Source organism: Monodon monoceros, unplaced genomic scaffold, assembly GCF_005190385.1.
Source record: "Monodon monoceros isolate NGI ecotype Baffin Bay Population unplaced genomic scaffold, NGI_Narwhal_1 Super_Scaffold_15, whole genome shotgun sequence".
Taxonomy (NCBI): Eukaryota; Metazoa; Chordata; class Mammalia; order Artiodactyla; family Monodontidae; genus Monodon; species Monodon monoceros.
Genome location: NW_021703771.1, coordinates 68,266,876 through 68,293,854, shown reverse-complemented (window position 1 = coordinate 68,293,854; position 26,979 = coordinate 68,266,876). Strand labels below are relative to the sequence as shown.

Below are 26,979 nucleotides of genomic sequence, written 5' to 3'. Positions count from 1 at the left end.
TTGAGGAACAGGATACAAAGAAACTATAAGGGACTTAAAATAACTGCGTACATGCGCAGCTGGGGCAAATTATGAACAAGATACGAAAAGACCAAAAACCCAACTGCCACTTCTGAGGTGTCAGGAGCAAAAGCAGGGTATTGCGCATGATCCCTGCACACAGCACCGCCAAGGGGGTGGGCAGACCACCTAAGTCACCCCTCCACCTAACCGCGGGGCCCACCCCTATCCTCCCATATAAGGAACCAGCTTACCACGCCCCCTCAGCGAGTGGGCAAGGGAACCTGTTGCTTGTTTTCTCTCCCTCCTGTTGCAGCATGAGTCCCGGTAAAGCCTTGCCTGAGTTTCTTGTCTGGCCTCTTACCAGTTTCTATTGATTAAAGAGTCCAAGGTCGGTAACATTATCACTAAGCAGCGTCAACACTAGGACATATTTTGTCACCTGAAGGTGAAAACGAGAAGCATTCTGTTGCTTACATTGGGGATTGCGAAATACTTTCCAGGCACTTTCAGATGCCTGAGTGTGCAATTCTTCTGGGTTCCAAAGCACGGAGTTGATGGCTGAGCGAGTGTGAGGTCAACCAACCCTGACTCTGCTGAAATTGTGGTGAGGCTCTTTCAGACAGCTCTGGGCCGGAGATACCACAAAGGGAAGCAGGGTTGCTGGGACATGGGACAAGGGTCGGGCGACGGAAGTTTGTATTGCCTGGTGCCTTCCATCTCCCAGCAATTCAGGGCTCAACTACAGAGAAGTCCGGTGGGAATTTTGCAAAGGACTCCTAGCCTGCTTTCAAAAGGGCTCTTTACTCTCTCCTCCCTTCCCCCTCATCTTTTGTTTTCCAATTTCACTAAAGACAAATTTTGTTTTATAGAGCAGTGTGTTAGCATCACTTTACCGTGAGAAGCACTTTACATGTTACCTCATTTTACCTAATTTTCCCCATTTCTGTTTTAGTTCTTTATTCTTTATTTTTTTTATTTTTTATTTTTTTATAATTGCTTTACAATGGTGTGTTAGTTTCTGCTTTTTAACAAAGTGAATCAGTTATACATATACTTATATTCCCATATCTCTTCCCTCTTGCATCTCCCTCCATCCCCCGCTCCCTATCCCACCCCTCCAGGCCGTCACAAAGCACCGAGCTGATCTCCCTGTGCTATGCGGCTGCTTTCCACTAGCTATCTACCTTACGTTTGGTAGTGTATATGTGTCCATGTCTCTCTCTCACTTTGTCACAGCTTACCCTTCCCCCTCCCCATATCCTCAAGTCCATTCTCTAGTAGGTCTGTGTCTTTATTCCTGTCTTACCCCTATAGTTCTTTATTCTTTAAGTGTTCTGCCTCTATCTTATTTTCCTTACTTTGTCTTTATTTGCATTGCCTTTAAAAGTATTATTACATAACATCCAACTGAAGTTATATTTATTCCTTGTTAAGTTTAGATTTTTTCTTAATCTGTGTGTTTTGATTTTATTTTACATATTGTCGCTTTTAATTTTTATTTTATAATTAAATCTGGTTATTTTATCTTGTAATAGTTCACTTTTCATGACATTTCTATTTTAACCCTTATATTTAAATTTTAACCGTTTAGTTTTTCTTAATTTTCTCTCTTCCGTGTGTTATTATACTTAATTCTTTTTCAGGGATATTTATTTTACTTTGGGTTTTTTTGATTTTTTTTTTTTTTTTTTTTTGCGTTATGCAGGCCTCTCACTGTTGTGGCCTCTCCCATTTCGGAGCACAGGCTCCGGATGCGCAGGCTCAGCGGCCCAGCCGCTCCGCATGTGGGATCCTCCCGGACCGGGGCACAAACCCGTGTCCCCTGCATCGGCAGGCGGACTCTCAACCACAGCGCCACCAGGGAAGCCCTACTTTGGGTTTTTGGCAAGTAAGAAATATGGGCTCAGGAAGTGGCAGTGAAGAAAGGCCACATCTCTGTCCCCACAGTTTCCACAACAAGGAGAGGGACAATCTAACAAAAGGTAGGGTCTTCCTGCAGCCACTCAGGGTGGAGAGTCAGACTCAGTTGGCTAGATATTAAAGGGCAGGGTGAACTTAGAAAATGTCATACAAGGGGACGCCCAAATTAAATATCATATATATGTTGGGTGACTGTACAGTTTATCATCCAAACTCAGACACTTGTGAAAGTGAAAGGAGAAGCTATTAAAAGTTATGCTGGGACAACAGCTCTGCAAGAAGCTGGTTCCAAGGCAACTTACATATGTAAAAGAAATATGTATGCAAGTTTGGACCAGAGTTCAGTAATATCAGCTCTGCCCTTAATAGACGTTTATTGAATGAACAACCACACTGAAGATTATATAAACTTAAATGTAAATCAAAATGTAATTCCTGATGTGTGAAGCTTTCTCGTTGGGTCAATTAGGAAAATCCAGACAGAAAATTGTAACTGCCTTTACAGCCCAAGTATCTGGTGTGCATTTTGGATTACATTATTAACCACACAATAGCCCACAAATATTCATCTTTTTTTTTTAAGTATAAACAGCAATTCTTTAATTTCATTTGGTTGTGGACAGAGAGGAGGATAGAACTGAATGAAGGTGATTCACATGTTTTGCCTCTAGCTATCTGGGAGGGTAATGATTCCATTAACTGAAGGAGGTGCATCAAAGGAAGAACAGAATGCTGAGTTTGAGGAACCTATGGGACATTCAGGAAGAGAGGTCAAGGAGACAGTAGGATATAAAAGTATGCAGTTCAGGTGACAAATCTAGGCTAAAGATGTAGATTATTGAGTGAATGGCTCAGGCAAACATCTGAGTGTCCCACGGTGCAGGCGGAACAACAGGTGGGGGAGGGGCAGCCCCAGGATGATGCTGTCATGTCTAGTGATCCCAGGATATGCTTGGGCAGTACCCAGCTGCATTCATCATGAGCTCACCCCTGCTACTCAAAAACAATATTTTTCGAAGGTGAGAATAAGAGGAGTCTTGCAAGCAGAAGAAAAAGAGTCTAGCTTGGGTGCCACCTGCTCAGGGAGGTTGCCCACTTACGCTGACAGCACCTGGGTACCTTGGGTACAGTTGAGACTGTATGTTTCCTCCTTATCAGGCAAACTAAAGAGAGCTGCTGGGGTCATCGGTGACCAATCTTCTCTCCACAAAGGTTTGGAAATTATCATCATAGGGTAGCAAAGCCATGGGGTGAATGAGATCAACCACAAAGGAGATACAGAGAAGAAAGAGTCAAGGGTAGACTCCTTGGCCATTTCACATGACAGTGTGTGGGCTAATTCATCTGACCCAATACTCTGAAAAATAGATGAGGTACCTCTGTGTTTTTGTGCTACCAAGCGCTGGGGAGCAGTCATTTCCCTCCCCTTTTTTCTTAGTTGCCTTAACCACATCTGATGATTTATTATAGCTGTGTAGTATGCAGGTGTAGCTAACAGAGAAGGCAAATACTGTCAACTAAGCCCACACAGGGTATGTGGACATTGGCAAATCACAGCCTCTTTCTGCTGTCAAATAAATCAGAGGAGTTGGTAATATAAATCTGAATGCATGAATATTTCCTTTTGTTTTGTTTTGTTTTGGCAATATACTTTAAGGAGGTAATTCGGTTGTTTAGTTGCTACCTGGTGTACCTTTAATTCCAGGAGTTTTTGTTTGAGGTGTAAACTGTAGTATCTATTTTGTTTTTAAGTCTTTTTGAAAATTTTGAAAATGGAAATATATATATATATAATTTATATAGTATACATTTTATCATATATATACATATAAATTTTCTTCTGAATAAAAAAGCAGACCAAGCAAAGAAACAATAGACTAAATGGAATTAATAGCATCAGTCTCTCCCAGTTTTATTAACTGTTAAAGAATAATGCAATAGTTGGATGAAGAGAGGGGTGGTAATTATATTTTATCAAACTATGAGGCACAATTTTTTCATTTTTTCTTTTTTCCAAAAATGTAAAAGGAAAATAAATTAACACGCAAGTGAATATTAAGGCTCTGAGTTATCAGAAATCTATACAGGCCTTTAGGTGTTAGGAGAAATTTCCAAAATTTTCACCCCACATACTACATTGAATTTAAGCCCAAACAAAATTATATTATAGAATATCGTAGTACATAATTTAACCAAATTATACTCACAGGGCATACACAGAGGGAAAAAAAAGATAACCTACCAACTTCTAGTTGAAACCATTGTCCCTGTTGACATGTCAGCCAAGTAAGTCATTTGTTCACAATTTCTACTTGTTAGTGCACAGATGAAAATCAACTAGGTTAGTTCACAGGAAAGTTTACTTTCAGTATTTCCAGCTTGTCCCCTGATCCCACTCTGCTCTTTTGGGTGTCCACAGTTATCTTACTGTCTGACCTTAGGATGGTCATCCTTCCTTCTTCCTTTCTTTCTTCTTATTTTAACTCTCATATTCATTCACACCACTGGATGATTCCTTCCAAAAATATTTATTTTAAGCCTCTTGTCTCTTATCAAGAAGGAAAGGATTTCTCTTCACCATTTTTATATTCCCCAGTGTGTTCTGCCAGTCATTTTTAATGTAACACTGAAACTCTCATCAGTGAGAAGGGATGCTAATAAAGCTATGGTTTCCTTTTGGAAATGAGCACCTGTTGCAAAGTTATTTCATATATTGATAACCGCCAAGGCAGGATGCCAAACACAAGAAGCTCCCCTACTGATGAGTCCCAGCACTGAAAGAACAGGCACTTTCTTTCATTTCCCAGACAGATTTACTTTCTCCTGGGTCTGTGCATGTTTTAACATCTTGCCACTCAGTAACATTTCTTGTTTGACAGGTTTCTTCCATGAACCAGGTTACCAAGTGCGATGAAGATCGTGAAGAGAGGCTGTTGCCTCATCTATGCCCTTTTAAGGGTGCTTTAGACCAGGGAAAACCACAGGGCAGGGCAAAAGAATAAACTAGTTAAACATTCCTAGCCGCAAAAGAAATTCCTGTTTTGTCACATGCAGGCTAAATAATTTCTTTTTATCTAAGGGTGACATTCCTTGTATGTCCTCTCTACCCCCTGGAGATTGTCTTCTTGATTTGGTCCAAAACCATCTTTTGAAAGAGTTGGTGCACCAGCTGCTGGCAGCTGGGAGGCACATAACAGTAGGTCTGCCAGGACGGCTTCAACAGGGAGAGAGTGAGGCCTTGCAGCCCAGCCGAGCTCAGAGCTCAAAGAAAGGGCAGTTTGGGGTCCTCCAATCTCTCCTTGATCTTCAACTCCTGCAGCAGAAGGAATGGCCTTGCCAGTTATTTCTCTGCACAGTATACCTGCAGTTGAACATTTTTGTATTGAGTGAGTATTATGGATCCCTAAGGAGTCTGTATGTGTGTGGGGGATGAGGGGATGCCCCGACCTACTCAGGAAAATGGACTGAGGCATCTCAGGGGAGCCTCATAAAAAGAGACCTCAGTGATTGAGGACAGTTTAGGACTGTTGCTCAAAGCCAGCACCCTGAAACACAGCCTTTTATGACTAGAAGCAGGGAGCTAAGTATTTTGCATAAATTACCCCACTAGATGCCACGTGAGAGAGGAATATGTACAGCTGAAACCCAAGCCAACACATTTTGTCCACAATTTTTAAAATAATCTGTTTTATTTGAATGGAAGAATAAAAAGGAAAAAAAATCCCTTCTTAAAAAGTTTTACAACTTTCTTTGCATCCCACCTTGGTCTGTACCTTTAATAAGGTACAGAGTCTTCCTGGCCCTACCTCGTGGCAGCCAATCCTGGTCTCGATTTGCCTCCAGTTCTGCCCACTTCAGTCCCTATGACTCAGATCTTCATTCTCTCTCTGTGCATCCTTTTCAGACTGACCATTCCCTTGGATGATCTGCTTCTCCCCAAGTAGCTTTTTCTCCAATCCCAGTTCTCTTCCTCTCACCAAGACGTTACCCTGCTCCCAGGACGCTGCCCCCTACTCTGGGCCCAGCACCCGGCACAGCACTGCATTCTTAGCTTCCACTTCTTAGAAAAAATAAGATGGTAATATTACTTCACAGAATTGTCATAAAAATATGAAATCAAAGCATCTTGTAGGGGAGTTCCCTGGTGGGCTAGTGGTTAGGATTCCAGGCTTTCACTGCCAGGGCCGGGTTCGATCCCTGGTCGGGGAACTGAGATCCCACCAGCTGGTGGCGAGGCCAAACAAAAGAAAAGTGTTATGCCAACAGGTATTGTTATATTGGTTGAACATGTTTGCTGTGGGAAGACTACTGAGGAAAGTGTGGTCAGATCCAGATTGGTGCTCACACAGTAAACAAACGAAGAAACAGAGGGGGCATGAGTGTAGAACAGATATGAGGTATCTATCTCCAAGAAAACTTAGAAAACTGAGGCACTGCTCAGTGTCAGCCAGTGAGCTTTGGTACGTGTGGATATGTATTCGTTCCCTCTTTCATTCTTTTCCTACCTTGTTCCATAATAGATTTATGGTGGCTTAGAACAAATCTCCAAGTGTGGGTACCCTACGCAGGTAAAAGGGGCATATAAGTGGAGACCACATCGATGGGGAGGTATAAAGATCCTGACATAGAAACACATTCAGTCCATGCATGTTCCTGTTAAATGGCTTTAGGTGCATCTCTGTTTGGGATAGCGAGACTGAGCACATGCAAATAGCTGGGCCTATCTGAAAATAGAGAGATAAGGATATATATTATTAATATATATACATATGTGTTTATATATATGTATGTATATGTGTAATTTGCATGCTTTGTTCTTTTTACCCACTATAGAATGTTATGGGATGCTGGGAAACTGAGAGAGGGCTATGTCTAAAGAGTTTGCTATAGGACCATGAAAATGTATCTATATATCTATAGATTAGGAAAAACAGAAAAGGTCCAAGAAGTGGCTAGGGATGTTGCAATTAAATTGGGGTATAAAATACTTAATTAAATTATTAACTTAATATAATAAATTTAATATATTTAATAATAAATAAATAAATAAATAAATTTAATATAATAAATTAAAAAATGACAGTTTTGGTGACTTGTCTCTCACTCTTCATTTTTTAGGATATCATTAGTATTAAAGCACCCTATGCAGTCCCACTCGGATCATCCGTTCGGAAAGTCTTCTTTCTCACCAGTATATATATATAAAATCTTTACAACAAAGCTGCTAGTGTATGAGGACATCTTGTCCATTCTTCATAACACATGTAGATAATAAAGATGCTCAATATTTATATGATGGTGACGTTATTACACTCTAGATCCAGTTCATTTTCCATTTCTAATAGTCCTATTTTATTAATTCCAGTGATTTTCAATTCTGCTATCAAAAGCAAGTCAACTGTTACTCTGATTACAAATGGATGTTTCAAACTATTACAAATGAGTGACTTGCATGCTGCAGTTCGAGATACCTTGCATGTTTTGAAGAGAGGAATCTGATGATAGAAAACAGAATGGCAGGATTTATACAGAGAATCCAAGACTACCATTACCCTATTTTATTATTTTTAAGCTATGCATAATATTCAGTAGTTTCCTGTCAAGATAGGAAGTTTATACTTGTAGAGCCTGACAAATATTTTCATATGACATTTAATTATAAAGCATTGGTACAAGAAGGACCCTGTTCTCTTTACAAGTTGTTATCTTGAAAGGCCACAAACTTACTCTTGTGATGTCACAGTTCAAACATTTTCATATTATTGATCGGCTTTTTATTTATTTATTTATTTATGGCTGAGTTGGGTCTGTTGCTGTGCACGGGCTTTCCCTAGTTGCAGTGTGCAGGGGCCACTCTTCGTTGTGGTGCGCGGGCTTCTCATTGCGGTGGCTTCTCTTGTTGTGGAGCATGGGCTCTAGGCGCATGGGCTTCAGTAGCTGTGGCACGTGGGCTCAGTAGTTGTGGCTCGTGGGCTCTAGAGAGCAGGCGCAGTAGTTGTGGCACATGGGCGTAGTTGCTCCGCGTGGCCTGTGGGATCTTCCTGGCCCAGGGCTCGAACCCGGGTCCCCTGCATTGGCAGGCGGATTCTTAACCACTGCGCCCATGGAAGTCCCCTGATCAGCTTTTTATAAATTCTAACTCTTACTATCCTGGATAACAATGCATCCTAGGTGAGCATCTTTCCTATTTTTGATATTTCTGGAGTTGTCACCACCTATAGTCTGTGGCTGTGACTGCAGGGTTTGGCATTTGGCTAGTTAGGAGTCACTGCATATGTTAAAATAGCTTTAAAAGATTTCCACCTTCAGCCCCTGAAGGACCTATTGTTCTTTGTGATTGGTTCTTTCATTTTGTACGTAAGTGACATTAGTGTATGAAATTTGCACATTTGCCACAGTCTTCTTACCCAGAGTCAACTTGCAGAGTTTGCCAAATGAGCGTCACAGGATCAGGTGAACCCAACTCTACAACACCTCGTGGTGGCACTGGAGCACCCTTTCCTAAGGAAAAAGCCAGCATTTCACCCACTTCTTGGCACCACAGTCAGAGCTAGGAAGGGCTTCTGGGAAACAGGGCAGGATATGGGAAAAGCCAACTGATCCCTTTCCTTTAGTCTATTGTGACCTGGCCTCCACAGCTGAACTTCTTCTGGGACTTTTTGACTCATAGCTTAGAAAGAATTAGGGGAAAACACTTGCCAAATTGAGCAGAACAGCTGCTTCCTGATTAACTATTTTTTGAGTGGAACATCCAATTTCATCTTCATAACATGCTTGGATATAAGGAATGAAATGCCACTGTGAAAACAATTCTTTCATTGTAAAAAAATTTTAAAACCGTAATATTCAAAGAAGATAGGGTCTTGGGTTTTTTAATTCTATTTTATTAAAGACTATTAACAGAAGAATATTTACTTTTCCTCAGAAGTTAGTAACTATTAATTTAATTACTAGCAGCTCTCTCAGTCTACAAGAAAGTTATGCAATAATGAACATAGCACTTAGCATGTGCCAGGCACTGTCCTAAGTGCTTTTACATATTTAGTCATTTATTTCTTCCAACAACTCTATGAGGTAGGTCCTATTATATCCATTTTACAGATGAGGAAACTGAGGCACAGGGAGGTTAAGTAACGTGCCCAAATTATATAGTTGGTATATGGCAAAGTCATGTTTTGAACCCAGAGAGTAGGGTCCTGAATCTGTGTTCTTAACCACTATGCCACACCCAGACAATTACTAAAAACCAGGAAGAAAAATTCTTGCCTTTTCAATAAACAGCAGTACACTAATCTCTTAGTACACTAAAGTGAAGTTTTTACCTAATTCTCCAATGTGAAATGTGGGGAATTAAAAAATACATACAGCCAGCAATCATTTTATGAATGATTCCAAACGAAGAAACTGCTTTATGGGTTGAATTCATGAACTATTCTCTCTTATGGAAACTAGCTGGTGGCCTGTATTTCCAATATCTCTTCCCTACCATGAAAGACATAGCAATGGAGCTGTGTGAAGACTTTTTTTTTTAGAGAAAGTTAATTAGGTCATAGGTGAAACCTATCCCTGGAGTTAGCTGAGAAAGAATTGGGAGAAATCTGAGAAGAGCCCAGTGGGACTTGGTTTCCACGATTCTCATATTTAACCATGAAATTAAAATTAGGAGCAGGGCTAGATGCCATGGTCATAAGCAGATTAGTCAGTGAGTTCCAAAGAGTTCACATACTCTTCTTTTTACTCCTTTTAAAAGTTCACTGTCTGAAGGATGCGAGAATAATGACCACTGAATAAACTCTCTCTTTTATTAAATAAGTAGAAAGAGTTAATAGTTGACTCAAAAGAAAGACAGGAAACATGGTAAGTGCAGGTAAGGGCATTACAAAGCTTGCAAATGAAACCAAATCTCCAAAACATGATGATTTTGCTAAACTATTATAAATAACTCAGGAGAGAAAGCAACATACCCCATGTGAATTATTTTTCACCCCCCGCCACTCAGAGTTCCATCCAGTTGTTGAAGCCTCAAGCAGGTAGTAGAAAATTTTTTAAAAGAGTAATTGAAAACGCAGACTAAGATTTAAATGGTCAACACACAAATGCATAAACGGGATGTTTATAATGTAATGTATATTAAACTAACGTGACCAGAATTATTTTATTTTAAATTACTACATTGCCATGCATGAAAAGAATGGGCCACAGTAAAACAAAAGTAATTATTTCTAAGACTGTTTTTTAATATTTCTAGTTCCGTATGCATTTTCAGCATTTGACACCTGTTCTTTACCATTGTAACCAACACAGAGTTGTTCAAAATAAAGTTTTGACCCAAACTGGACTATGGAGATGCAGATCAGAGTGAGATAAACTCATAACAAGCAAACCAACACCAACAACCAGTAAAAATGTTTCATGGATGTTTATATACCATATTTACAAAAGTGAAGTTAAACCAACTGGTCATTATGTACATGCATTAGTAAATATTGGTAGTTTACATTTACATATATGTGCATTTGTAATAATCAAGTACAAAGATAAATTTTAAATTATTTTTATTTATGAAAAATATATATAATGTGACAAACATACTTCAATTTGAGTGCCTGTTCAATACTCAGTGCTTAAAACTCTTTGGAAAAAAAAAATCCCAAATTACATTCTGATGGAAGATATTAAAAGTAAGAGGTAAGGAAATAATAGTAAGTGTTAAATGTAATTTTAATAAGTAGAGGAGGTGAGCAGAAAGAAGATATACATCCAGGCGGGAATCACATAGCGTAAACCAGATGAAGAATCAGAAATGGCAGATGTGCAGTTTTTCCCAAGATCAGTTCACTCAAAAATGAACACAACAGAGATACTTTCAGGATAGGGTAAATGAAGCCTTGATAAGGAGTTCATACTGTGAGCCGATGCAGGACTGACTTCCTCCTAGAGGTCCATGTACAAACATGCCTTGGACATCTACCGTAGAGTACGCTACCACGTCAGTTCCTTATTTGGCTTCCTTTAAGAGGCAAGGGTGCTATGTGCCATATAATGACCTCACAAAACTTCAGTAGGCATCTGTCCTTACAGATGAAACAGCGGGTGGGATCAACTCTCTTTCCAAGTACGAGCTGGACTGGAATTCTGGGACCGAGTTTTTTCCTTCTCTAAAGACTGAGGTCCCTAGGGATTAGGGCAACTCACCCCAGTGCAGACAGCCTCAAAATCTTTCCCAGTGTGCTTCCCCTCCCATTCCTGCTGGGGATGGGGTGTGGCGGCCTGGGCCTTCTGCTAGTTGAGGCAGGGGCAGCAGAAGCAGCAGACGGTCCGGCAGGGGTTCTTCTTCTTGTACTGCACGGCCTTGCTCACCTGCACCTTGGCCTGGCCGGTGTAGTCGAGGGTCTTCTGCACGTTGAACTCGATGACGTCCAGGGTGTCAGCCTGCTGCTCCACCAGCATGGCCATCTGCAGGAAGAGGTCGTGCAGGTCGCGGATGCGGCTCTCCAGCCGCAGCATCTCACGGTGGCGGTTCTCGATCTCGTTGAGGGCCGCTCGCGCGCCCTTCACGTCAGCCAGCAGGTTCTCTGAGAACACGTCCCACTTGCCTTGTTCGAACATGTCCTCGATCTGGTCGCCCGACACGTCCTTGCCCATGATCTCCAGCTGGCGCTGGATGCGGATCTTGCAGTTTTCGCGCTGCTTCATCTCGGCCTGGTTGTACTCGAGCATGGCGGCCTGGAACGGGCGGGTGAGAGCGCTGTACTGTGCGCGCGCGATGCGCGCCACGGCCGAGTGCGTGCCGTGCTGGGCCTCGGCGACCTCGCTCAGCGCCTTCATGGCGCTCAGCTTGCGGTGGATGCTCTCGCCCCGGGCCTTGATGTCCTTGGCAATCGAGTTGGTGTCCCGCTTGATGCTGCTGAGGCGCCTCATGGACGTGAGGAAGCGGGTATTCTGCTTTCCCAGCCGCTTCACGTCGTAAGTTAGCTGCTGGTTTTCATCCTGAAGGTCCTGGATGTCTCGGTACAAGGATTCCAGGATGTGGTCCGTCTCGAACACGATATCCTCGGGGGGCGAGTCAAATTCATTGTCCTTGTCTGGGAACTGCTGTTCATACCGCTTGGTTAACTCCACAAGTTCTACTAGCCGGTCCTTCATTATGCCTGTAAATAGAGATACTGAGGTTAAATTCCTCAGAACTTAATTAACTGAGAGTCAGATATTTGCATTGAGGGAATTAAAGATTGAAATAAAGAAACCTTCTGCTCACTGCTCAGCACTCCCAATTCTTTACTCCTGGGTGTAGGTAAGAAATGCACTAAAGGAGCTAAATGTTTCATAACATTTTGCTTATGAGTAAAGGACTAATATGACTGAGAGTCACGAACACACTTGTATTTTATAGCTTGTAGTATCTCAGTGCAATAGCGGAGGTGCCCGGAACTCAATCAGCAATTTCAAATTTTAGATTGCATTGGGAATCCAACTCTTTTTCTTGCTTTACAGTTCTCCAATAATCGCAAATCAAAGCACACCAGAGAAAAGAAAAATAAGAAAAGACTTGCAAGGATAATGATTGTTAATTAAGGCCAGTCAATTTACAAGGCTTTGGGGCCAACTCTAAGTGTTGTCTATCCTGTGTCTATTTCAGCAGTGGTGAGCATCCTGTACATCATAAGACTTTTTTTTTTTTTTGCGGTACGCGGGCCTCTCACTGCTATGGCCTCTCCCGTTGCGGAGCACACGCTCCGGACGCGCAGGCTCAACGGCCATGGCTCACGGGCCCAGCCGCTCCGCGGCATGTAGGATCTTCCCGGACCGGGGTGCGAACCCGTGTCCCCTGCATCGGCAGGCGGACTCTCAACCACTGTGCCACCAGGGAAGCCCAAGAATATTTTTTTAGTGATAGAAATCATCGTTTAATTTTTTATCTTAAAAATGTTATAAGAATAAAACATGCTTAAAGTAAAACAACAAAATGAACAAAGACAAAAATTTAAAAAGGAAGTATAAAATTTGGTGGAAGCTGAAATCTCCTTGCTCTTCTGCCTAATATCACCTGTACATACTTCAGAGTTTGAATGTCTGTTTGATACTCAGTGCTTAAAAATATTTGGGGGAAAACCCCCAAAATATATTCTACTGGAAGATATTAAGAGTAAAAGAGATAGAGAAATAGTTAAGTGTTTTATGCGATTTTAGTAAGTAGGAGAGGTGAGCAGAAAGAAGATATTTATCTAGGTGGGAATCACATAGCACAAGCCAGATGAAGAATCAGAAGTGAAAGATGTTCAGCTTTTCCCGAGGTCCCTAGTAGTGTATCATTAACAAAACTTAAAAAAAAGTTTTATATGGAAACTTTCAATCGTACACAAGCCCTGTAGCAGTAATGTAACTCCCATTTATCCATCACAGAGCAGCAATATTTGCCCACTTTTAATGGCTTCTTGAAACGAGTTGGCAGCTCAAACAGAATTTCCATGGTTTTGTAAGAGTGGTTCTGATCAGTTCCCTGCTTAGCAAGGCACAACCGTGTTCTCTATGTCCATATTTTTTCCAATGAAGTAAAAACTTTCATTTTTAATAGCATGTACAGATGTCAAAATAATAAACATTTTGCCCTTTTATATAAGATTTCGTGGCTAGAAAGATTTCTTTCTACTATATAATTTGCAGAAAAGAGAGGGAAAATGTCAATAGCAGCATTTAATGGCTACTCAATCTATCAGGGATCTTGCTCTCAAATTAGAAGCTTCTCTCAAGTTGAAGTAATTAATTTTACCGCCCCACTAATGGAATGCTGACAAGTTGGATTTAGTGATAAATGGAAAATGGTGAAATACTAACCACAGGTTCTTGTCTGCCATAGTCATTATTTACATAAATTAAGCAAGGTTTTATTCCATAGCGGTGATTTTTAATACAAGTTATCCTGCTTAAAAGGCCATTTCTGCTTTCTAGTGACAAAAATCAATACTGGACTTTCTCAGTGATGGGGAAGGTGACTCCTAGAAGCACAACTGAGAGGCAGAAAAAAGACCCAGGCTGGACCAAAACTATGCCTTCCCTGGCCTGAACTGCCTGATATCCAAATATTTCCTCATTTTGAACAAAATTTAAAGACACACCACAAGTTGGGGGGGGATTTCAATATATGGCAGATAATGGGTTAACTTACTTAATGTATCAATATTAAAAACATCTGCCTCCCCAAAACAAAAAAACCACTTGCCCAAACAAAGACGATGAAAAGGCAATTCATATAAGAAGAACTATAAATGCCAGCGAACACAGGGATAGTTAATATGTATCAGGTACTTACTGTAATGCCAGTAAACATGTTCTAAGCCCTTTTCATGTGCTACCCTCTTTAGTCTTCATACAGACTTCATGAAGTAGGTGTTGTCATTATCAGAGCTGGTAAGTGAGTTTAAGGAGGTTAAGGAACGTACCCAAGGTCCCTGGTAAGTGAAGAGTCCGGCTCTAGAGTAGCCCCACTTAACCACTACAGTCAACTATCTCCAGCAGGTGTATAAAGGTGAGCATGAGGGACTTCACTATCAAAACAAGGAAATGCAAATTCAACCACTGAGATTTCTTTTTGCCCCCTAAGCTGGCAGAAATTTTTTTAGATAATGATTTAAAAGAGAATTCTGTGAACACTGAAAAAAATGCTTATAGGAGGGCAAATTGATAGAACCTTTTTGAGGGCAGTTTAATAGTATGTATAAAAGCTTTTAAAATGTGTATTTGTTTTGTCTTAAGTACATTTATTCTAAGGATATATGCAGGGGTATGTGAAGCTCACTGCTGTAAATATTTTCATCACCACAGTTTTCACAGAAATTCAAAAACGATTTAAAGGCGCAAAAATGAGCTATTGACTGCCACATAATCACAGAGTTTAGAAGGCTATAATGGGATGAAAAGTGTAAATACCATTTTGGGTAGAAAAACTATGTAAAGGGAAGAGAATGAGCAGTGCTACCGTGCATACATCCTGAAATAAAGACTTGAATAATACACATCAAGATGTAGTTTTCTTCAAATTGTGGAATTATAAATGGTTTTAATTACTTCCTTGTGCTATTCTGTATTTTCCAACATTTTTATAATTTCCATATAGATTTATTAATTAAATGAAGCCCCAGAAAACTATAAATATTTGTTTAAAGGACTAACTTCTTTTTTTATTGAAAAATGTGAAAGTGAAATATTTGTTGCATTATTTTTTTAACATCATTATTGGAGTGTAATTGCTTTACAATGTTGTGTTAGTTTCTGCTGTATAACAAAGTGAATCAGCTATACATGTACACATATCCCCATATCCCCTCCCTCTTGTGTCTCCCTCCCACCCTCCCTATCCCACCCCTCTAGGTGGTCACAAAGCACCGAGCTGACCTCCCTGTGCCATGCGGCTGCTTCCCACTAGCTATCTATTCTACATTTGGTAGTGTATATATGTAAAGGACTAACTTTTTAAAGTCCTTCTTTAAGGTGCATGCATTGCAATCAGGTTATCACCTTATATGACATGGGGAAAGTACATTAGTTGACTAGCATCAAGTTGAGCTGTATTTATCTGCTTATGTTAGTATCCAATATATTCTACTCTGAAACAAGGGGATAGGACAGAGAATGGATAAATTTTGATGAACAAGGCAAGAAATGGTGATGGATGCAAGGAAGGCTTGGGAGGCACTATCATGGAAGGTAAGGGTGGTTAAGGGGAAGCACCACACACCAGAACATTAGGAGCCTGCTTGTTGGTCTCCCACTACTCCTAGACAGGTCCCAGGCTCTGTATTACTATCCTAAAGCCCCGAAAAAGCTACTTGGGGGGATTATTTCATTCATAATATGAAGAGCAAAGTGCACTGCAATCATATAGAAAATGGCCTTGGAAGAATATAGTCAGAGGCAGTCACCCCTTCTCAAGACCTAACAACATGAAGCCATGGGTCCTAAATCAGGTGAAGGTCTAAGCTCACTTGAAGGCTCAAGTCCATAATCTGGTAAGGAGAGAGTCAGGAAGGGTGTGGGGAACTCAAGATTCTCTCTGCAGGTGTAGACAAGAAAGTAGCCTTTACCTTGCCTTCCGGCCCACCTTTTCTGGCCCAGCCCAGCCCCAAATGAGTTGGTCCCACTGATCTAGAAGGTTTCCTGGTTGCCAAGGAGGAAACATTAGGAAAACTACAACAGAAAAAAGTCAACCAAGAGGCTTCTAAAAATGTTCCCCAAAAGGTTAAAATGGGGGAGACCTTCAAGATGGCAGAGGAGTAAGACGTGGAGATCACCTTCCTCCCCACAAATACATCAGAAATACACCTACACGTGGAACAACTCCTACAGAACACCTACTGAGCGCTGGCAGAAGACCTCAGACCTCCCAAAAGGTAAGAAATCCCCCACGTACCTGGGTAGGGCAAAAGAAAAAAGGAAAAACAGAGACAAAAGAATAGGGATGGGACCTGCACCAGTGGGACGGAGCTGTGAAGGAGGAAAGGTGTCCACACACTAGGAAGACCCTTCGCGGGCGGAGACTGTGGGTGGCGGAGGGGGGTAAGCTTTGGAGCCGCGGAGGACAGCGCAGCAACAGGGGTGCGGAGGACAATGCGGAGAGACTCCCTCACAGAGGATCAGGGCCAACCGGCACTCACCAGCCCGAGAGGCTTGTCTGCTCACCCGCCGGGGCGGGCGGGGCTGGGAGCTGAGGCTCGGGCTTTGGGCGGAGCGCAGGGAGAGGACTGGGGTTGGCGGCATGAACACAGCCTGAAGGGTTTAGTGAACCGCGGCTAGCCGGGAGGGAGTCTGGGAGAAAGTCTGGACCTGCTGAAGAGGCAAGAAACCATTGTTTCGGGGTGAGCGAGGAGAGGGGATTCAGAGCACCACCTAAACGAGCTCCAGGGACGGGCGCGAGCCACGGCTATCAGCGCGGACCCCAGAGACGGGCATGAGACGCTAAGGCTGCTGCTGCCGCCACCAAGAAGCCTGTGTGCCAGCACAGGTCACTATCCATACCTCCCCTCCCGGGAGACTGTGCAGCCCGCCACTGCCAAGGTCCCGGGATCCAGGGACAACTTCCCCGGGAGAACGCACGGCGTGCCTCAGGCTGGTGCAACATCACGCCGGCCTCTGCCGCCGCAGGTGCGCCCCGCTTCCGTACCCCTCCCTCCCCCCGGCCTGAGTGAGCCAGAGCCCCTGAATCAGCTGCTCCTTTAACCCCGTCCTGTCTGAGCAAAGAACAGATGCCCTCAGGCGACCTACACGCAGAGGCGGGTCCAAATCCAAAGCTGAGCCCCGGGAGCTGTGCGAACGAAGAAGAGAAAGGGAAATCTCTCCCAGCAGCCTCAGGAGCAGCGGATTGAATCTCCACAATCAACTTGATGTACCTGCATCTGTGGAATACCTGAATAGACAACGAATCATTGCAAAATTGAGGCGATGGACTTTGGGAGCAACTGTAGACTTGGGGTTTGCTGTATACGACTGACTGGTTTCTGGGTTTATGTTTATCTTAGTTTAGTATTTAGCGTTTATTATCATTGGTAGATTTATTGATTTGGTTGCTGTCTTCCTTTTTCTTTCATATATAGATATATATATTTATTTTCTTTTTCTCGTTTTGTGAGTGTGTATGGGTATGCTTCTTTGTGTGATTTTGTCTGTATAGCTTTGCTTTTACCGTTTGTCCTAGGGTTCTGTCTGTCCATTATTATTTTGTTTTTTTTTAATATAGTGTTTAGCACTTGTTATCATTGATGGATCTGTTTCTTGGTTTGGTTGCCCTCTTCTTCCTTTTTTCTTTTTTTTTTTACTTTAAAAATTTTTTATTTTTAATAATTAAAATTTTTTTTATTTTAAAAACTTTATTTCTTTATACTTTCTCTTTTTCTTTCCTTTTTTCTCCCTTTTCTTCTGAGCCATGTGGCTGACAGGGTCTTGGTGCTCCAGCCGGGTGTCAGGCCTGCACCTCTGAGGTGGGAGAGCCAAGTTCAGGACACTGGTCCACCAGAGACCTCCCGGCTCCATGTAATATCAATTGGCGAAAGCTCTCCCAGAGATCTCCATCTCAACGCTAAGACCCAGCTCAACTCAACGACCAGCAAGCTACAGTGCTGGACACCCTATGCCAAACAACTAGTGAGACAGGAACACAACCCCACCCATTAGCAGAGAGGCTGCCTAAAATCATAAGAAGGTCACAGACACCCTGAAACACACCACCATATGCGGTCCTGCCCACCAGAAAGACAAGATCCAACCTCATCCACCAGAACACAGGCACTAGTTGCCTCCACCAGGAAACCTACACAACCCACTGAACCAACTTTAGATACTGTGGGCAGACACCAAAAACAACGGGAACTACGAACCTGCAACCTGCGAAAAGGAGACCCCAAACACAGTAAGTTAAGCAAAATGAGAACACAGAGAAACACACAGCAGATGAAGAAGCAAGGTAAAAACCCACCAGACCTAACAAATGAAGAGGAAATACGCAGTCTACCTGAAAAAGAATTCAGAGTAATGACAGTAAAGATGATCCAAAATCTTGGAAATAGAATGGAGAAAATACAAGAAACGTTTCACAAGGGCCTAGAAGAACTAAAGAGCAAACAAACAATGATGAACAACACAGTAAATGAAATTAAAAATACTCTAGAAGGAATCAATAGCAGAATAACTGAGGCAGAAGAACGGATATGTGACCTGGAAGATAAAATAGTGGAAATAACCACTTCAGAGCAGAATAAAGAAAAAAGAATGAAAAGAATTGAGGAACATCTCAGAGACCTCTGGGACAATATTAAATGCACCAACATTTGAATTATAGGGGTCCCAGAAGAAGAAGAGAAAAAGAAAGGGACTGAGAAAATATTTGAAGAGATTATAGTTGGAAACTTCCCTAATATGAGAAAGGGAATAGTCAATCAAGTCCAGGAAGCACAAAGAGTCCAATACAGGATAAATCCAAGGAGAAATACGCCAAGACACATATTAATCAGACTATCAAAAATTAAATACAAAGAAAAAATATTAAAAGCAGTAAGGGAAAAACAAAAAATAACATACAAGAGAATCCCCATAAGGTTAACAGCTGATCTTTCAGCAGAAACTCTGCAAGCCAGAAGGGAGTGGCAAGACATATTTAAAATGATGAAACGGAAAAACCTACAACCAAGATTAGTCTACCCAGCAAGGATCTCACTGAGATTCAATGGAGAAATTAAAACCTTTAGAGACAAGCAAAAGCTAAGAGAATTCAGCACCACCAAACCAGCTTTACAAATGCTAAAGGAACTTCCCTAGGCAGGAAACACAAGAGAAGGAAAAGACCTACAATAACAAACCCAAAACAATTAAGAAAATGGTAATAGGAACATACATATCGATAATTACCTTAAATGTAAATGGATTAAATGCTCCCACCAAAAGACACAGACTGGCTCAATGGATACAAAAACAAGACCCGTATATATATGCTGTCTAGAAGAGAACCACTTCAGACCTAGGGATACACACAGACTGAAAGTGAGGGGATGAAAAGAGGTATTCCATGCAAATGGAAATCAAAAGAAAGCTGGAGTAGCAATTCTCATATCAGACAAAATAGACTTTAAAATAAAGACTATTACCAGAGACAAAGAAGGACACTACATAATAATCAAGGGATCAATCCAAGAAGAAGCTATAACAATTATAAATATTTATGCACCCAACACAGGAGCACCTCAATACATAAGGCAATGCTAACAGCCATAAAAGGGGAAATCAACAGAGAATCATAGTAGGGGACTTTAACACACCCCACTTTCACCAATGGACAGATCATCCAAAATGAAAATACATAAGGAAACACAAGCTTTAAATGATACATTAAACAAGATGGACTTAATTGATATTTATAGAACATTCTATCCAAAAGCAACAGAATATACTTTCTTCTCAAGTTCTCATGGAACATTCTCCAGGATAGATCATATCTTGGGTCACATATCAAGCCTTGGTAAATTTAAGAAAATTGAAATCGTATCAAGTATCTCTTCCGACAACAACGCTATGAGACTAGATATCAATTCCAGGAAAAAAATCTGTAAAAAATACAAACACATGGAGGCTAAACAATACACTACTAAATAACCAAAAGCTCACTGAAGAAATCAAAGAGGAAATCAAAAAGTACCTACAAACAAATGACAATGAAAACACGATGACCCAAAACCTATGGGATGCAGCAAAAGCAGTTCTAAGAGGGAATTTTATAGCAATACAATCCTACTTCAAGAAACCAGAAACATCTCAAATAAACAACCTAACCTTACACCTAAAGCAATTAGAGAAAGAAGAACAAAAAAACCCCGAAGTTAGCAGAAGGAAAGAAATCATAAAGATCAGAGCAGAAATAAATGAAAAAGAAATGAAGGAAATGATAGCCAAGATCAGTAAAACTAATAGCTGGTTCTTTGAGAAGATAAACAAAATTGATAAACCATTAGCCAGACTCACCAAGAAAAAAAGGGAGAAAAATCAACAGAATTAGAAACGAAAAAGGAGAAGTAATAACTGACACTGCAGAAATACAAAGGATCATGAGAGATTACTACAAGCAACTATATGCCAATAAAATGGACAACCTGAAAAAAATGGACAAATTCTTAGAAAAGCACAACTTCCCAAGACTGAACCAGGAAGAAATAGAAAACATAAACAGACCAATCACAAGCACTGAAATTGAGACTGTGATTAAAAATCTTCCAAGAAACAAAAGCCCAGAACCATATGGCTTCACAGGTGAATTCTACCAAACATTTAGAGAAGAGCTAACACCTATCCTTCTCAAACTTTTCCAAAATATAGCAGAGGGAGGAACACACCCAAACTCATTCTACGAGGCCACCATCACCCTGATACCAAAACCAGACAAAGATGTCACAAAGAAAGAAAACTACAGGCCAATATCACTGATGAACATAGATGCAAAAATCCTCAGCAAAATACTAGCAAACAGAATCCAACAGCACATTAAAAGGATCATACACCATGATCAACTGGGGCTTATCCCAGGAATGCAAGGATTTTTCAATATATGTAACTCAATCAATGTGATAAACCATATTAACAAATTGAAGGAGAAAAACCATATGATCATCTCAATAGACGAAGAAAAAGCTTTTGACAAAATTCAACACCCATTTATGGTAAAAACCCTCCAGAAAGTAGGCAGAGAGGGAACTTACCTCCACATAATAAAGGCCATATATGACAAATCCACAGCCAACATCGTTCTCAATGGTGAAAAACTGAAGCCATTTCCTCTAAGATCAGGAACAAGACAAGGCTGTCCACTCTCACCACTATTATTCAACATAGTTTTGGAAGTTTTAGCCACAGCAGTCAGAGAAAAAAAAGAAATAAAAGGAATCCAAATCGGAACAGAAGTAAAGCTGTCACTGTTTGCATATGACATGATACTATACATAGAGAATCCTAAAGATACTACCAGAAAACTACTAGAGCTAATCAATGAATTGGGTAAAGTAGCAGGATACAAAATTAATGCACAGAAATCTCTTGCATTCCTATACACTAATGCTGAAAAATCTGAAAGAAAAATTAAGGAAACACTCCCATTTACCACTATGACAAAAAGAATAAAATACCTAAGAATAAACCTACCTAAGGAGACAAAAGACCTGTATGCAGAAAACTATAAGACACTGCTGAAAGAAATTAAAGATGATACAAACGGAGAGATATACCATGTTCATGCATCAGAAGAATCAACATTGTGAAAATGACTCTACTACCCAAAGCAATCTACAGGTTCAATGCAATCCCTATCAAATCACCAATGACATTTTTCACAGAACTAGAAAAAAAAATTCACAATTTGTATGGAAACACAAAAGACCCCAAATAGCCAAAGCAATCTTGAGAACGAAAAATGGAGCTGGAGGAATCAGGCTCCCCGATTTCAGACTATACTACAATGCTACAGCCATCAAGACAGTATGGTACTGGCACAAAAACAGAAATATAGATCAATGGAACAGGATAGAAAACCCAGAGATAAGCCCATGCACATATGGTCACCTTATTTTTGATAAAGGAGGCAAGAATATACAATGGAGAAAAGACAGCCTCTTCAATAAGTGGTGCTGGGAAAACTGGACAGCTACATGTGAAAGAATGAAATTAGAACACTCCGTAACACCATACACAAAAATAAACTCAAAATGGATTAAAGACCTAAATGTAAGGCCAGACACTATAAAACTCTTAGAGGAAAAAATAGGCAGAACACTCTATGACATAAATCACAGCAAGATACATTTTGACCCACCTCCTAGAGAAATGGAAATAAAAACAAGAATAAACAAATGGGACCTAATGAAACTTAAAAGCTTTTGCACAGCAAAGGAAACCATAAACAAGACCAAATGACCACCCTCAGAATGGGAGAAAATATTTGCAAATGAAGCAATTGACAAAGGATTAATCTCCAAAATTTACAAGCAGCTCATGCAGCTCAATAACAAAAAAAAACAACAACACAATCCAAAAAATGGGCAGAAGACCTAAATAGACATTTCTCCAAAGAAGATATACAGACTGCCAACAAACACATGAAAGAATGCTCAACATCATTAATCATTAGAGAAATGCAAATCAAAACTGTAATGAGGTATCACCTCACACCAGTCAGAATGGCCATCAAAAAATCTAGAAACAAAAAATGCTGGAGAGGGTGTGGAGAAAAGGGAACCCTCTTGCACCGTTGGTGGGAATGTAAATTGATACAGCCACTATGGAGAACAGTATGGAGGTTCTTTAAAAAACTAAAAATAGAACTCCCATACGACCCAGCAATCCCACTACTGGGCATATCCCTGAAAAACCATAATTCAAAAAGAGACATGTACCACAATGTTCATTGCAGTTCTATTTACAGTAGCCAGGACATGGAAGCAACCTAAGTGTTCATCAACTGATGAATGGATAAAGAAGATGTGGCACTTATATACAATGGAATATTACTCAGCCATAAAAGGAAACAAAATTGAGTTATTTGTAGTGAGGCGGATGGCCCTAGAGACTTTCATACAAAGTGAAATAAGTCAGAAGGAGAAAAATAAATACTGTATGCTAACACATACATATGGAATCTAAAAAAAAAAAAGAAAAAAGGTTATGAAGAACCTAGGGGCAGGACAGGAATAAAGACGCAGACGTAGAGAATGGACTTGAGGACACGGGGAGGGGGAAGGGTAAGCTGGGACGAAGTGAGAGAGCAGCATTGACATATATACACTACCAAATGTAAAACAGATAGCTAGTGGGAAGCAGCCACATAGCACAGGGAGATCAGCTCGATGCTTTGTGACCACCTAGTGAGGTGGGATACGGAGGGTGGGAGGAAGACGCAAGAGGGAGGAAATATGGGGATATATGTATATGTATAGCTGATTCACTTTGTTATAAAACAGAAACTAACACACCACTGTAAAGCAATTATACTCCAATAAAGATGTTAAAACAAAAAAAAAGGTTAAAATGTACTCCTTACTGTAGTTATACCAAAATATAGAAGTAGGCATAGAAAGAACATCAAAATAAGCTACACACTCAACAGCCTAGTTCTATATGGTGATATCTGAAAAAGGGAACTGTGGCAAATGAGAAAGAAAAGTCAAACAATTCTGTTGACTTTCCTATCTCATTATGATAAAGGATAATGTAATAAACTTTGGTAAATTGTATTCATAAAGTTGTTAAAATAAACCCTGCTTTGATTCACATGGAGATGAAGAATTTAAAAGAAAATTTACAACCAGCTACCAGAAATCTGCTTCTGTTTTCTAATTTTCTTTTCAGGCACGTATGTCATCTGTCCTGAGACCTGAATCCCATAGGGGAGTTGGGGAAATTATGTAAGCCTTCTTTCGTTGGGCAATATGATTTAATGTAAGAGAAAATAAAGAGACAGATGATGGTAGCTCAGTGACTCTCAGACTTTAGGACGCAACAGCAACTTTTGGAGAGCCACAAACATTACAGATGGCTGAGACCATGGAGGTTCTGATTCAGAGGGTCTAGGATGACCTATGGGTGATTTTAATGCACATTCAAATTTGTGACCCATTCCATAGATACTTACCATAGCAGCTTTTTATTCATAAACATCATGCAATACTGAATGATAATAGTCCCCAGGTTGGGGCAGTTTTGATAAGCAAACAACTGATACGGAAGGATTCAGAAAGATAGGGAAAGGAAGATTCAGAAAATAGGTTTCTACCTACCTCAGAAGATCAATGAGTGGGAGTTATGACTACCTAAACAACGCAACATGCTGGGTGCTACAAGGAATAACCAATGAAAGCATTATTCCTTACTTGCTTCTAAGGGAACCAGTTATAAACAACAACACATAGTCGTATCTCTGATCATAAAAGAGAGGCTTTGTGCCGACTTATTTTAAGGAGAACAAGAAAAAAACTGTTCGTACATAGTTTCGGGCTAAGTTGCCCCCAGCCCCCTCCTGTCCACCAGAAATTCATATGTTGAAGCCCTAATCCCAGTACTTCAGAATATAATTCTATTTGGAGATAAGGTCTTTAAAGAGAGAATTAAGTTTAAAAGAGATCTTTATATAATACATACATTATAATACCTTAAGCAATACCTATACTGAGTAAATTTTGCCTACTACCAGGAAAAAATAAAAACCTATCCCTGTTTCGCAGCAATATGTGAGAAACTTCAGACACAGGGACATACAATGCGGAGCAGTGGATATACAAATCATATGAGGTTTATTATGGAGATCAACTTATAGATTACAGGAGGGGAAGGAATCCAAAAGCAGGGAAGAGCTTTCCTTTCTGTATTTACAATGAAGAGATGTTTTAGAGACTACTCCTATGTAATGTGAGTCCAGAAAGTTTAGGATTCTTGTTTCAACAGAAACTAAAGTACACATTTAGACACACACATACACACACATATAAACACACAGAGGATTCAATTACTGGTAAAACTAAAAAGATTCTGCCCCCAGACATATGCTCCAAATGAGCACTTTCAAGCAGTGACTTGAAACGTAGCACCCAGGGACTTCCCTGGCAGTCCAGTGATTAAGGCTCCGTGCTTCCACTGCAGGGGGCACAGGTTCAATCCCTGGTTGGGGAACTAAGATCCTGCATGCCTCAGGGTGTGGCCAAAAAAAAAAAATCCCACAAAAAACAAGAAATGTAGCACCCACATTTTGATTTTCAGATTTTATAATCTCTATCTCCTATATCCTGATTTTATACCAATTTAAAAAATCTTGTTAAAAGAAAATGATGATTACAAATCAGAATGTGTCTTTATGCCTAGGTCCACCACTGGTCCATATGGTGCCTTGATGAGCCCTTGTATAGGGACCATATGACATCTGCCATATGACCTTCTCTGGGTGGATGCAGCCCTGCTCCAGGGCACAGGGACTGATAATCTGGGCATGGGACAGGTTTCCAGCCCCCACTCATCCTTGTGCTGAACACAACTTGTACAGCCCTACAGGATCACCCTAAAAACACCTTTCTCGACCACCTTGCCCGGTCACTCCTACCCATTACCACCACAGACCTGCAGTAGGGGCCAGGAAATCCCATAGGTCCTGTGTCACAGTAATTTAGCGGTTACTTTTTAGGACACACCATAGTAACACGACCCTTAAAGGGCAAGGAGTGTACTTTCCCAGCCAGGTTGATTCAGATCCATAAATAATAATTTCACTCAAATAAGTAAAACCTGTGTTTTAAGCAACTTGCCTAAAGTCACACAGTTAATAAATATGGAACTGAGATCTGAATCCAGAAAATCTGACTTGAGAGCCCTTCTGTAAACCACAAAGCTACACTAGCTTCTTTTTCCTGAACCTCGCCCTAAAAAGGTTTCTGAAATCGTTAATCTTATAGGGAACTTACTCCCTGTCTTAGTCCATCTGAGTTGCTGTAACAACATACTACATACTGGATGGCTTATAAGCAACAGAAATTTGCTTATAAACAACGGAAATTTATTTCTCACAGTTCTGGAGGCTGGAAGTCTGAAATCAGGGTGCCAGCATGGTCAGGTTCTCTGTCTGGTAAAGGCCTGCTTCCTCGTTCATAAAGGCCTGCTTCCTCGGCCTTCTTCTCACGGTAACCTCACATGGCAGAAGTGGCAAGCAAGCTCTCTGGGGTCTCTTTTATAGGGCCACTAATCCCATTCATGAGGGCTCCACCCTCATGACCTAGTCACTTCCCAAAGACCTCACCTCCCAATACCATCACCTTGGGGGTTAGGATTTCAACACATCAATTTTGGGGGGAACACAAGCATCCAGATTGTAGCATTCCCTAATTGAGGTTTTATATTTGAAGCAATTATTAGCTTCTAATAACCTAGATCTGGATGAACACATGAAAATCTTTTCACTATTACAACCATTACCTTCTCTTCCACAATAATCTCTTCATATCAGTCTCCCCAACACTGTAATGTTTCAGTTATTAGAGCACTCAATCAGGTATAGTCACTCATCACAACTGTCCAAAAGCCCACAAAATTACTAGCAATCACAGATAATTCTCTTCTAACAAAGATTCACTGTGGTTATGACTGACCCAAGACTGTTGAAATACCAAAGCACTGATACTTGGAGGTAGAAGTTTTACAGTCAGGGACATAAAATTGACAATTGAGGGAATGCTAGCAGATGGCCTTGCTAAGGGAGAAAGTAAAGAGCGGAGCGCTCCAGGTTCAAGGGTCAAATCATCCATACGAGTTTTATCTGTATCAGCATTTACAAACAAACACAGTTGTTGCTGTATCTTACCTCTGATTTGGCTTTGGCCTTGGAATGTGAAGCAAACTTTTGTCTGGAAAATACAGAGGAAATCTACGTAGAAAGAAAAAATGATGGGGAATAAATCATTGAGTCTAGTTTAATTAAACTTTATATTTCATAAAAATATAAAGTTTTTTTTTATGGAGTATTTTAAAAAAGAGAAGTCAATAGAGTTTTCAGAA

At 40.6% G+C, this 26,979-nt stretch overlaps 1 protein-coding gene across 2 annotated transcripts in view; it reads right to left on the bottom strand.

Annotated features, from left to right (window-relative positions):
* Positions 1–10,465: 10,465 nt before the first annotated feature.
* Positions 10,466–26,979, bottom strand: part of STX11 (syntaxin 11) — a 38,079-nt gene continuing 21,565 nt past the window's right edge. The window contains exons 2-3 of one of the 2 annotated variants that reach the window (XM_029224375.1): positions 26,786–26,828; positions 10,466–12,074 (exon numbers count right to left, since the gene is read on the bottom strand). In XM_029224375.1, the coding sequence (XP_029080208.1) occupies positions 11,206–12,074; positions 26,786–26,828 (912 nt within the window). In that variant the 3' untranslated portion in view covers positions 10,466–11,205. The remainder of the gene's footprint in view (positions 12,075–26,785; positions 26,829–26,979) is intronic. The other variant, XM_029224374.1, reaches the window with a different exon arrangement.